We start from the raw sequence: 13889 nt of genomic DNA on the forward strand, positions 1-13889 counted from the left end.
CCGCACCGGGCTCAGCCAGTGAGTGCACCGGCCATCCCTATATAGGATCTGAACCCGCGGCGGCAGCGTCGCTGCGCTCCCAGTGCTGCACTCTCCGGAGTGCGCCATGGGCCGGCCCCTGTATTGTATATTTCTAAAGAGCTGGAAAAGAGGATCTTGACCATAATCACCACAAAGAAAAGATAAATGTTTAGGTGATGGATATGCTATCTGCCCTAAGTGGATCACTGTCCAATATATGCATGTAGTGAACCAACACAGTGTACCCCACAAGTATGTAATATTAAAAATAAATTTTAAAAATGTGCTTTAAGGCTCCCTAGTCAATTCAGCATTAACCCATAAGCAACCACCAAATTTATGTCCTAATGGTTGCATGTTGAACTATTATAAATAAATACCTCTATGTCTCGTGGGTATCGTGTTATATAAGTTGTGGTTCCATTCCTAGAAATTCATTTCATGCTGTCGACATACCAAAATTGATTAAAAACCACCAGTTAATAGGAAGTAAAACAGAAATGTAACCTTCACCACATTTTTTTTTAAGGTATTTAAAACTACATTGTAAAGTAGCTGTATTGTTAAAGTATATTTTGGTGGGTTTTTCTGTATATGCTGGACTGGCTGAGGCTAAAAATAGAAATCCCCTGCTTAAAATAGAAATAATTTTCAGTCTCAAAAATAGGCATGCTTTATTGCTTTTAAAATTTTCATTTGTCTCAAATATCAATTGCTTTTTTGTTAATATGTAGAACTCCTGAAGTCTTTGAATGGGGCAGGGAGGAAGGGGTGGACCAATGGGAATTTTGTTTTCTTCTCTGAACCCCCGTCTTTCATATCCATGGAATGCCTATTAAGAATAGAAGATTTTTTTTCTTTTTTTTGACCGGTAAGGGGATTGCAACCCTTGGTGTGGTGTCGCCCGCACCTCGCTCAGCCAGTGAGCGCACTGGCCATCCCTATATAGGATCCGAACCCATGGCGAGAGTGTCGCTGCGCTCCCAGTGCCGCACTCTCCCAAGTGCCCCACTGCGTTGGCCCTTTTTTCTTTTTTTTAATGAGTTCACTTAACTTTCCCGTATGTGTTGTTTCCATATTGACTGCAGCTTCCCCCTGAACTCTGATGTTCCATCTCTCTTCCTGGAGCAATCAGACCATCCTTTGCTTCTTGCTGATATCTTGCTTTGCATATTGAGAGCTCTGTGCTTGTTCTCAAGTATTTTGAGTAGTTAATGACTGTGCAAGAGTCATTGCCTAGTTCAGAGATACTCATGTTTTCTTGTGGGGTTTAACACCAGTTGGGTTCTCTCTCTCTCTCTGTCTCTCTCTGTCTCTCTCTCTCCCCCTCTCTCCCTCTTCTCCCCCCCCCCACACTTTAAGATAAGGCTATAGGAAGCAAGAAGTCACAATTGCAGCCATTGTTAGTTGGTGTCACCAGTACAAACTAAATCACACTCATTTCACAGGAGGATTTAGCTTGAATCTGCTTCTTGAACACAATTGTATCAGAGTCCATGTTAGGTGCTACACCATACATAGTGTCTTGATTTCAGAAATGGCAGTAGGTTTCTAAAAGCATATAGTTGGGACAGTGTTGGTGGAGTGTGTTTAATAGACACACACAGAGAAAGATTTCAAATAAACAGCCTAACAATGCACCTCAAGGAAGTAGAAAGGCTGTTTATTTGAAATCTTTCTCTGTGTGTGTGTGTGTGTGTGTGTGTGTGTGTGTGTGTGTGCATGTGTGCATGTATTGCCATGGGGCAGTTTTGCGGTCCTTTATTTGTCTTTGAGCATTTTGGCCTCTGCCTTCCCCCACCCCCGCCTGCTTTGTGTAGTTTTTCCTTTCAATTTTCTAATTCAACTTCAGTCAGTATTCCTTTTTGATATTTGTAACAATGAAAATTGGAACAAGCTTAAATGTCTAACAATACTGAATTAGCTATGTCAGTGCCCTGCAGCCAGAAATCACCAGGAGTGCCCCATGGGCATTAGGGAGAGGATGGTAGACAGAAGGGATTGTAGGATTTGGGCTGGTGTGAGGCAATTCAGGAGAGGTTTGAGGAGCAAGGCTTTGCTCTTGGTGGGATGCTGTCAGGAAGCAAGAGTAATTCTACAGCTAGGTATTTTAATAAATCTTTCCCAGAAAGAGGAAAGACTAAACCAAGGCTAAAGTCATACTTGGTAAAGAAGCAGCAGTCTCTTATTTTAGCCATGATAGGGAGGTCTTTGGTCATCTCTATGCTTGAGAAACGTTCATGTCTGGTCTCATTCAGATTATGAATGGATTATGGAGTGGTCTTATTTTTGTCCTGATCCTTCATGGCCATAGAGTGCCCTCGTCTGATGTTGGTGTTCTGTGAAATTGTTCATGTTCACCAGGAGAACACCAAGGCTCAGCTGTGAGAGCCAGGCCAGCTTCTCTTTCTCAATTGGAACAAATAAAATGTCCAACATTTGATAGATTGCTTCTGTTGAGGTACTTTACCAAAATGTATGTATGGTCTGATTACATTTTTTGTGGAAATGTAATTACTTATGTAGATATATTCGTAGAAATCTATACACCAAATTATTAACAGTATTAAGTGTCTGGGCAGGATTTTGAGTGTTCTTTCTGGCCTTCATTGGCTTTTTCTTTTTTCTTTTTTTTTTTTTTGGAGAAAGCATGCATTACTTTTTAATAAGTAAATAAAAAGCAGTAAAACAATGTGTAAAGAAATATTAACTATTTTAGAGCTTGTTTAACTTAACATTGTGCATGATATGGAATTCCCTACATTATTGAAGTCTACGTATTAAGTGTCTGGGCAGGATTTTGAGTGTTCTTTCTGGCCTTCATTGGCTTTTTCTTTTTCTTTTTTTTGGAGAAAGCATGCATTACTTTTATAATAAGTAAATAAAAAGCAGTAAAACAATGTGTAAAGAAATATTAACTATTTTAGAGCTTGTTTAACTTAACATTGTGCATGAAATGGAATTCCCTACATTATTGAAGTCTACTCTTAGTTCAGTGTTGTTTAAGGATTGTACAATATTCCATCCAGTGGATCTATTTAATTTTCTTAACCATTCTCCTGTTACTGGACCTTTAGGTTAGATCCAGTGGTTGGTTGTCATAAATCATGCTGCCATGAAGCTGGAAATCTTTGGGCATGAACTTTTGTCTACTCCTCTGAATGGTTTCCTAGCATTGATTCCTAGGATTGGAATTACCGAGTCAAAGGTTGTGATTATATTTTAGGAACTTGATACATACTGACAAGTAAAATTATATTCCAGAAAACATACCAATTTACACCAGCTATGTGTGAGTAACTATTTGCCACATCCTCTTTGCCAATCTGACATATAAAGTTATTTCGTTGTTCTATTTTGCAACATCTTGGAATTATTGGTGATCTTGAACATTTTTATTTATTTGCCACTTCTGTATTTTCCTTTGTGATTGGTCTGATTGTATTTTTTGCTCAGGGCAGCTTTTAATATTACCATAGAAGCCAGGACAATGAAGACTGTACACTTGATATTTATTGTCAGTTTGAGCACAAATTACTGCTGCTTACTGAATAGCCTGCAGCCTTTTCTCCAATTTTGGCTAACTCTGGAATAATTATTCTTGTTCCTAGGGAGGCATTAAACAGGAGTCTAAATGAGACTTTAGAGGATGAATATATGTTACCATGTGGATGTGAATCTGCCACAAATCCAGCAGCTCTGCCACTTCCGTGGAAGCTGTCAATGACTGGCCAGGGTGCCCAGTTAGCCAGCTTTTTGTATGGGTTATAACGTTTGGAAGCAAGTTCATTTGACTTGGTTTCTCCCGCAGACAGTGTCTTGGTCTTTATTTTCTCGCCTTTTGTTTTACTTGGAAATGAGTGAAGGGCTTGTTCAAATAAATAAACCTGTGTGTTGAGGTAACTTTTTATGTTTTTCAAGACTTAGCACTTTTGTATTTCCTTTTCAAACACTGTACTTACTGTGCAAGGCTCCCCACCAGTGTCCACGATTGAGGTTATGTGTGGTCAGAGTTAAGATACTCGCTCACTGCACAGAACATTAACTCAAGTTTAAGCACCCACCGATGGCTTTTGTGTTTTCTTTCCACTGCTGCCTAAGGGGCCTGACTTTGTGCCCAGCCCTGGGATATGTATCCTCAGACAGCTGGAAACTGAAAAACCGACTCAAGGTGTGTGGTGTTAACAACCTGCTCTATTAAATCTGTGGGATCCATATGGCAGGTATTTTTTTTAGGGATAAAATTATTTAGAGATTGTCCAAATCATTTCTGAAATCACATTTGAAATTATGAGTTTGCATATGCAGAAATTGCAGGTTGCTAGTTTAGTAGGAGCCTACCTTACATGCTGGCTTGATTGCTAAATCCAGATGGGGGTAGGTAGATACAAAGATCTATAACTATCTGTTATCTCTAGTTTTTTGATATAAAGGAAACTGCTCCTAAGTGGCACCTCTAGTGTTTTTAGCTTCTTTTGTTCACATTGAACCCATAGCTTGGAGTTCTTGCTTGCTAAATTGATTGCTACCTTACATTGATATGGTGTTTTTAAAATTTCAAAGGACTGGTCTGTCTACATAGTTTTGGCAGGATTATTTCACTTCAAGGGTTTGCCCAAAGTCTGTGTTGCATTGGAATTGTGTTTACTTGAATATTACTTGGAAGCAAGGGGCTGATGGAGTGGGCTCTGGGAATTCTTCTGTGTGCAGAGGCTTTTCTATGGTAGCAGTATTTGGTCTATATTTAACTTCTTTTAACCACGTTAAATCACCTTTAGGTAAAGGAGATTGAAGGATTATTACTTGTTCAGAAAATAACCACTGAATTTAAAGCAACAGTATATTTGGGAAATTCCCTCTTTCTTCCTACATGCTTTATGATCTCTCTTGATGGAGATAGTAAAACTACAGGCGGATTTAGAAAAGCTGCATGTTTTAAACTTTGTTACTGAGCCAGAGCAGGGAGCAAGACAAAGGCACTTAGCCACTCTTCTGGGTTCTTGGTCACTCCTGTCTCTCTCAAGAGTCAGGACTCCCCTCTGCTATTAGCAGTGAGCCACCAGCCCAGATCTTCTCCACACTCACTGTTTTTCTCAGTTGCCTTCTTGACTTTCTAAATTTTGTTCATGATCTTTTCTAATCCTGTATATTTAAATCCTTCTGTGACAAGTCTTTCCTATCATTGTGCCCTCTGTCCAGTCTTATCTGATATGTTCTAATTTGCTGGGTCTCACATTTTTGTTATTTCTTATTTTATTATCTTGAACATCAGCATCTTCTCTGACCTAGCAGAGGTTATCTTTTGTGGAATCTTTGCTTCCTCCCAGCCCCTCGGTCCTTCCTGTAGGAACGTGCCTGGTGTCTAAGACTTTCCCGTGGCCGATGCCCCTGCCCACTCATTCCTACTTTCTTGTCTGCCTCACAGTAAGTGGTGTTGATGGTATCTAGGAAGCCTGAAGGAGCCAAGTGATTGATAAACTTGAGAGATCACAAGATGATTAAAACGGGGTCAGTCGTACTCCTTTCCTCTATCAGGGAAGGTGGATAATGACGGGTGTTAGGCTTTATGACAGTCCGATAGGAATCTTGCCACACATGCGGGAGATTCTGCAGTGTGCATCTCTATGCCACTCTGTGTGTAGGAAAGCACTAGATAGATTTATTAGCACAAAACATAGGAGAATAAAGTATATTGCTGAGGATGTGAGGGCTCCTATTGAAATATAAGTACTGAGAGTGCTGACTGCCGGAATGTGGATTTATGGGAAATAAAGCACTAAAATACTTTCTCCAACAAAAAAATAGACCTCTTGGAAACAGCTTTTCCTCTATATGTACTTAGCTCCCATTGAGCTTAAATTGCTCTCAGTATTGTGATAATGACAATTCAATATTACAGGATGTGGAGGATGAACCAAATAAATTAACCAGCTGCTTTTAAGGGTAGTTTGCTCAATGGTGTACTCCCTAAAATGCTTTGTAGAACATTCATGCTCGGTAGGTCTCTAGGCAGTTTTATGACTAGAAGAAAGAAATGGATTTTATTAAATATCAGTGAAATACAGGCAGATAGTTTTGTGATAGTTAAATTAGTGTAGAATGTTTGTAAGAAAAGTAGTTCATCTTTTCTTAAATCACCAAAGCAAAACTTTCCTTGGCATTCCTGCCAGAAAATGTGTTTCTGCTCGAAATTCTCATAGATTAGGATAAAGAAGCAAATGGAGAATGGATCACTTGGTCCTTCCCCTCCTGTATGAGACTCCGTATGCTATAAAGTGAAGATTACCAGTCAAATCCCGTGTGGGAGCTGCAGAAGACAGTCACGGGAGCAACTCTGTAGTTACTAGCTGACATTTGAGGTGTTATTCTGTGTGTGGATTGGAAGACTGGACTCATGAGTAAAGCATAAAGTGAGGTGGAGAGGAAGGGCAGGTGGCATAGAGAGAAGCCAGCCAGGTGCGAGAGTGCCAGGAGAAGCAGGCTTGGTGGCAGTTCAGAGAGCCTTCTGTAGGCGTGCCAGCGCATCTCACATGATCACTGTTCAGGCCAAGTGCGTGGCCACTTTGTGTCCTTGAGATAAAGTAACTCCCTTTATTTAAACCAAATAGGGAAGACTAGACTTAAAAGGAGTTTTTAAAATTTTGACAGGTTGTGCGCAAGTTATACTCTCTGGCCTTGAGCAAAGGGAAATAGACTGACATTGTAGGAGTTGGACATGGGGTTAGTATAAGTGAGCCCTGTCTAAAAGCAAGGGTGTCTTAATTGTATGGATCAGTCCCAGGGTTCTTGCCTTTAAATATCTGAGATTAGGACAGATTGTGTTGCGTTCAAAAAAGTTTAAGGACATTACTCTCTAAAGATGGTCTGATTAACTGAAGGGTTTGGGGAAATGACCAGGCTCCTCTTGTAGCAAGTGCATTGTGTTTATGGACAGAGAAGGAAAGTGAACCTAGGAAAGTCTACTTAGTGTCTAATATTTATTATACCTTATGTGTCTAGCAAAGTACACAGTATGGTCCCTTTGCCCAACGCACGTACCGTCTGCTGGGGAGATGCGACGGACACACACGGATCTCAGTGAATAAGGTATAGTGCAGTGCTCTGTCCCATGACTAAGCCAGAGTGACACTAGAACACATACAGAACCAAGCAATTTGGGGGAAATTATTTGACTTACGAAAGAATTTGTTAAATTATGATCTCCTCTAATATACTTACGGATATTTATTTATAGATAACTTCTTATTTTTCATCCACAGAATATATAGGTAAAGTGATTGAAACTACTGCTTTATGTGAAACACCAGAAAATAACATGAATCATATATAAAATTGTGATGTTAATTAGTTAAAATTTGTTTCATTTACAGAAGTTAGTATATTATTCTTTTTTTTCTTTTCTCTTGAGTGTATATTCACTGCATAGAATGGCATGTGCCTGTCTGTACTATACAAATATCATTGAGGGAAAAACTTCTTTGCTCTCTTGATTCCTCGTCAGAGCAGAGTCCACAAGGTTTATTAGAGTCAACCCTGAGATGGACTGAATTCAGAATTCTTCCCTTCTTCCTTCTCTTCCTGCCCTCTGCTGGAAGTTTTCCTTGGAGCTAGAGCAAGACACAAAGGGAGTCCAGGGGCCAGCTGGCCTCAACTAACTCCCATAGCAGGGGGCACACTGAGTGCGACAGGAGGGATCGATGGCAGTGAGTTTAGATTGGGTTGGAATTGCAGTGAGATTTTATTAACAGTTTTCTAATGAAGTTAACACTTTACTTAAAAATTAGGTACATAAATTAATTTTTATATGTGTTCAATATGCCTTAAGCATTCCTTCTTTCTTTAAGTTCCAGTGAATTTTTTATATTGTTTGGACTATTCCTCTAAATTATCCTGATTGTAACAATAAGAGAATAGATTTTCACTAAACAATAGATTTATTATTAAAAAATAATTCACATATTCAGTGCAGGATAATTTTGAAATAGAAATAATCAATACAAAATCACTTGTCACCCATTTCTATTATGATTTCTGTTATGATTACTTTGTGATGTATCTTTCAGATTTGTATCATAATATTTACATGTGGACACATTCATATTTTATTAAAGAGCATCATATTCAGAACTGTTTTATAATCTTTTATTTAATATGTCTTGAATGTCTTTTTATATTATGACTGTACCTACATAACATTATTTAAGAACAGACGCGCACTTGTCAGGTGTCTAGCTCTGCCAGTTGCAGTCAGTCATCCCAGCTACGGGTCCATTTCTGGCTGTTACAAACAGCTTCACGTGCGTCTTCACTCACTTGTCTCTTCATTCCTGAGCATAAATTTCTAGGCATGGACTTCCTGGGGTCATTTATAAGGCTTTGATTATATAACGCTATAGGACCCTCCAGAAAGGTGGTGCCAAAGACCACTGCTCTGAAGTCTGAGGGCGCCTCTGTCTGCGCCCACCCCGTCTGGCCCCCACCCCATGCCTGGTGAACTGCTTGGGTCCATCCTCGTCACTTCCTTCTTTTCTTTTTCCCTCATCTGTTAATTCTGGGACTGTTGCTCTATTTTTCTGTGTGTTCATTTTATAAAATGTTTTACTATCTGACAGGGCAAATACACCCCTCCCTTCAAATTGTTCAATTTTAAAAACTTTTCTGTTGTTTTCCCCTTTTTCCAAATGAAATTTTAGCATTTTTGGAATTTCTAGAGATAATCCCTTTGTGATTTTCTTTGGGCTTGCATTAAAATCGTAAGTTAATTCAGTGAGACTTGGGCTCTTCAGTGAGAATCGTGGGGTCTTATCCATGACCGTAACGTATCTTTCCATTTATTTCGTTCTCCTTTTATATTCCTCAGTGAGGTGTTTCTGTTTTTCTCATGTAGCTAGCACTTGCACATCTGTTTTATTCATTATTAACTTTTAGATCCGTGGACTTTCCCTCGTTTACAACTTTGACTGCATCCCCTAAACTTTAGGGCTTCAGTGTCTGTATTCTCATTTTTGAGCTAGTCTGGTTGCAGTGTGATTTCCTCTTTACGCAAAGATTTGAGAGTATTTCTTCATCTGATTGTTTTTCTTGTTCTTTGTTATTGATTTCTTGCTTAATTTTGTTGTCACCTGAGAATGATGATAAAAACAATAAGATTTTACTTTTCAAGTTCTTTCCTGGTATTTGGAGTGTCTCGTTTGTGTGGAGTCTGGAGTGGGGGATTTCTTATTCCCCGGATAATTCCGATTCTTTTCCAATACTGAATTTTCCCGCGGGTGCCTTGGGGTTGCCAGCGCACCTGCTTCCTTTCTCACCCTCTGTGTTCTCAGGACGTGACTCACCCGTGCCTTCCCCGGCCCCCTTACACTGAACACGGGGAGTGGTGTTCTGGTACCGACCGGACCAAATATTTCCCAGGCAGACTTTTTCTGGGAATGAGTTAAATCATGGCTTTCACTAGGTCTTATTTTTAGCATATTTAACAGAAATTTTCATTTAAATTTGGGGTGTACTTAATTTTCCAACACAGCTGTGGATTGTTGCCCCTGTCAGTACTGTGTTGGGCATTTCTAAGTGGGAACTGGTGAGGGAGACGCTTGAGGCCATGCAGCCAGCCATCACTTCTCATGCGTGGTTCTGAGTGCTCGCTGGGCCCTGCCCACTGCTTCCAGTCACCTCCACCAGGGCCAGGCCACAGATGGGAGACAGACATTTTGATCTTATCGATTCCTCATGTTTAAAACGACTATTAGCTGCCTGCCTTTAGTGGAGTGTGATCTCAGTAGCAGGAACTGTGTACTCGGGCTCTCTCCTCCTTTCCCAAATTTCAGACCTATCCTGTCACAAAACGCTGAACCCATTCATCCTGCCTCTGCATTAGGCCCGATGCGGGGGACCCCGGCTCTGTTTTCTGCATGATGGCAGAGGGAGGGAGAGGCTGAATCACAGAGGGCATACCTGTGGGTCTCTAACTGGGGCAGGGAGGAGTGGTGGTGGCTTCTTAATTAGCACCTGGGGAGGGAGAGGACAAGATGTGATAGAAGTCTTTGAGAGTGTGTGGACTTTATCTAATAGGAAGACAGGGCTAAAATGTTCAGTAGAATCCCTGCCTCCAGGCTCTGCTGTGGAAGTTGTGAGGCCACCTTGCTTTCACCTGGGTAATACAGAGCTTCAGACATTTGTAGCATTTTAAAGTGACTATATGCAGTTTACTTGTGAAGATGGACACTTAATAAATTTCAAGGTTTTTTCTTCTTTTTTTTGCCCCTTCTGACTATTGGAATGTAACTATTGAGACGGATATATAGGAAATACAAATAGATTGTGAGCGTACTCTCTTTCCGCTATTTGTTTTTCCCCCTCTTTTGGGTTGGGGAGAGAACACAAAATATACTAAGGTGAACTGAAGTTGCCTCTAATTCTGTTAGTGAATCTGTTATCAACATTTGCCTCTAAAGGGTAGTTGTGTATTTCAGGATGACATGCTTAAGTTGTTATATTGTATAAATGTCTTTTCCTAAAGGATTGAAATTTGCTATATAAAGAAAAATACTTTATTGTGTTCTTAATAATGCATGAATGACTAGAACTACATCTTCAACAATCTTAGAAGTTTTTGACCAGTTATATTTTGTATTAAAATTTATCCAGCAGGTTTTTTAAAGTATAGATTCTTACCTTTAAAGTAAAAACCCTAGCTGCTCTAAACTTTTTAAAGAAGCTTAATCCTAAAGCAAATTTCCTTTATTTTGTGACATGAATTACTGCTCAAAAGTCATTGTTAAATTATTTATCTTAGGTTAAATGAAAAACATAGACAGCTTCTAACTATTGTAGTTGGATTTGTGACTAAAATCTTATTTTCACTGAAAAACATGAAATTTTGATTACTCAATTTACAAAATAAAATGTAAATAAGATAGTTCTTCGGCAGTTATTTGAAGAACTTTCTGTGATGTAAATCTTTTGATTTAACTAATGTGCATTATTTTCATGAATCGTGGTGTTTTGGTGCCATCTTGTGGCTTGACTTTATAGTAGCTTCAGCATTCACATCCATTTTAAAGAATGTCCTGGGATGTGCATTATTTTCATGAATCGTGGTGTTTTGGTGCCATCTTGTGGCTTGACTTTATAGTAACTTCAGCATTCACATCCATTTTAAAGAATGTCCTGGGCGGGATAAAATGTGCTGGGAATTCTTTTCAAAATGCAAATCATATACTACTATAAATCGACATAAAAAATGTTGAGAGAATGACTCGCTTGTTATTTATTTGGTCACATGGACAGGCAAAAATAGAAGTAAGGAATCTAATTCATGATTCTCATTTCTAAAATTCCGTGTCGATGCTATTTGTCCCCAGTTGCTGCTGTTTGAACGGTCTTGGATGAACAGGTGGAAGTCTTCTGTTCTGCACGAAGGGGAAGGGAACATAAGGAGTGTGAAGTGGAGAGGCCACCTGATTGCTTGGGCCAATAACATGGTAAAAGCACGTCTTCCTAATGCTGTTCAGTGGCAGGGGAGTGGCTGAGTTAAGGGGACTGTGACAGTGGGAAAGATGCCACTCACTGTGGTGGTCATTTCCAAAAGATACAAATGGCCATTGATGACATACCTGAGAGGTTAAGGAAATCAGATTGCTCTTGGCTTTCATAATGTAGTGATTCCCAACATTTTAGAATAAGACACTTGAGGCATGGAGAGTAGCCAAGAAAATGAAAAGCCATCTTTAGCACTGAAAGGCTGCATTGGAAACCTGGTCTTGAAAATACCATTTGCCTGTTAGCCAAGGGCAAGTAACACTGGGTGTGAAACAAGTCCAGAATGTTGCTGATTTCTCTTTTATTCCCAGCATAAAAAAAGCACAGGCCTACCTGTAAGAATGTGACTTATAATTTATTTTCTTCTTCTCCCCCCCTGCCCCCATGACTTATAATTTTTGTTGCTGCACTCATTTAAAGTTTATTCAGTGTGAATTGGGGCTGGCAGAAAGTTGTGAAAATGGTTCTTTTGACATCTGGCATATCTTTTAGAATTTTAAGGTATAACTTAATAAATCACTTCTATTCTGTTTTAAATAATAGAAATCTCCCCAGAATCTACCTTGCTTTTTAAGACTTTTCTTACTTCTCCTGGGTCACCATAAAGGGTAAACAAACCAGTGGTCTCTTGGTTCATTTTTAGTTAGCTGCTTGCTTGACGTTTCCATTTGAGAACTTTAAAATGTCAGGTGTAGTTTTCTTTATATAGGAGGTTTTTCAGATTCAAAGCCTTTCTAAAAAGCAAGCCTCCTTTTTGTGGTGGAACAATACAATTAGAAATGTTACTTGTCTGTCATTTTGGAAATGCAGTTGTTGATATCTGTACATTTCACATTTGTGTTGGATTTGAGGCATGCATGCCATCCACTAATAAAATGTCCTTTGTCAAGAAAGAAGAGTGGAGGTTTTCTTGTGGTTCTGGTTCTCCTAAGGTTTGTGTGGAGCAGGAGCATTTTCCCATGCATGGTTCCTAGCCGTGCTCTGTAAGCACTATCAGTATTTTGCAGTGCTGATTATTGGTGGTATGTAGCAGGGTCTGTTAATAAATTTAACTTTACTTTCTTTCTCCCAAGTGGAGGGTGCTTAAATACTCTTTTATTTTCCAGGGTGTGAAGATTTTTGACATCACCTCAAAGCAAAGAATCACCAATGTGCCACGGGATGATATAAGTCTTCGCCCAGATATGTATCCCTGCAGCCTCTGCTGGAAGGACAGTGTGACACTGATTATTGGCTGGGGGACTTCTGTCAAGGTGATTGTGCTTGTCTTTATAATAAGTTTGTGTTGTTATAGATCCACTGAGGGTGGTCCAAAGGAGTGTGGGTTCTCGAATGGCTTCTAGGAGCAAAAATATTTTCACTTGAATATTATGATGATGTGATAAGCATTTGATGCTCAAATTACTTTATGTGCATAAGTTTTAAGATATATTCTTTCTTTTCCATGCCATGCAAAACAGTTCGTAAACTTTTCCATGTTTAGAATGGTGCTGCCTTTATCAATCTTTTTAAAATTTCCCTCAGCTCAACTGACCTTAGCTGTGTATGGGACAGGTGATTTTTTTTTGGTTGGTAGGTTAGTTTTTCCTCTTTTTATTATTCTTTACATTTTCCTAGCTTTATAGTTTCGGGTTTAAAGTCCTTATTATCTAATATAAGAATAGCTACTCCAGACGTTTCCCTTAGCTTTGACTCTTAGCTTCTTTATTAGAGCTATTGATGGTGGAGAGAGGTTAAAATTAAATCATCCTGCTTGCTTGGTAATAATTTGATGGAGTAGAGGCTCAGACTTATTATCAATAATGAGATTTGGGAATATTTCCTGGCATATAATTATCTGAGCCTTATGTGCCTGCGTAAATGAAATTTAGCTGTTCTACAAAAGAGGCCCAAAGCTCATCCCATTTATTTCATGCCTGGCAGTGCTTCTGTTATATTAGATACCTCACAGCCCAACATTGTTTGCTTCCCTTTAAAAGTACATAACTTAATTTAAACAAAATAAACTAAAAATTAGCCGAGGTGAAAATGGTATGAGAAAGTATTCCGACAATGTCTAGTGGAGAGGCCAGGCTTTGGTGTCAGACCGAGCTGGGATCAACTCCACTTCTCTGGTTACTTCTGTGTGATCCTCTCTAAGCCTTACTGTCCTCAGTTGCAAAGTGGTGACACTGATCGTCTCCTCACATCTTAAGTTTTGGGAGGGAAAAAATGAGGTGATGCATGTAAAGAATCTGACATGTAATCGCTTGGTAAGTGTTAGCTCTCGTTGTACCATTTCATGACAGAAATGTCATGAAAAAGACATGGCTATTTAAAATTTACTCTTC

At 39.3% G+C, this 13889-nt stretch overlaps 1 protein-coding gene across 1 annotated transcript in view; it reads left to right on the forward strand.

Moving 5' to 3' along the window:
- Window positions 1-13889, forward strand: part of VPS41 (vacuolar protein sorting 41 homolog (S. cerevisiae)) — a gene marked incomplete at its 3' end in the record, with an annotated part of 191151 nt that overhangs the window by 103411 nt on the left and 73851 nt on the right. The window contains exons 8-9 of the mRNA XM_008590367.1: window positions 11382-11501; window positions 12666-12812. Of these exons, the coding sequence (XP_008588589.1) occupies window positions 11382-11501; window positions 12666-12812 (267 nt within the window). The remainder of the gene's footprint in view (window positions 1-11381; window positions 11502-12665; window positions 12813-13889) is intronic.

Source organism: Galeopterus variegatus, unplaced genomic scaffold, assembly GCF_000696425.1.
Source record: "Galeopterus variegatus unplaced genomic scaffold, G_variegatus-3.0.2 Scaffold6042, whole genome shotgun sequence".
Lineage (NCBI taxonomy): Eukaryota > Metazoa > Chordata > Mammalia > Dermoptera > Cynocephalidae > Galeopterus > Galeopterus variegatus.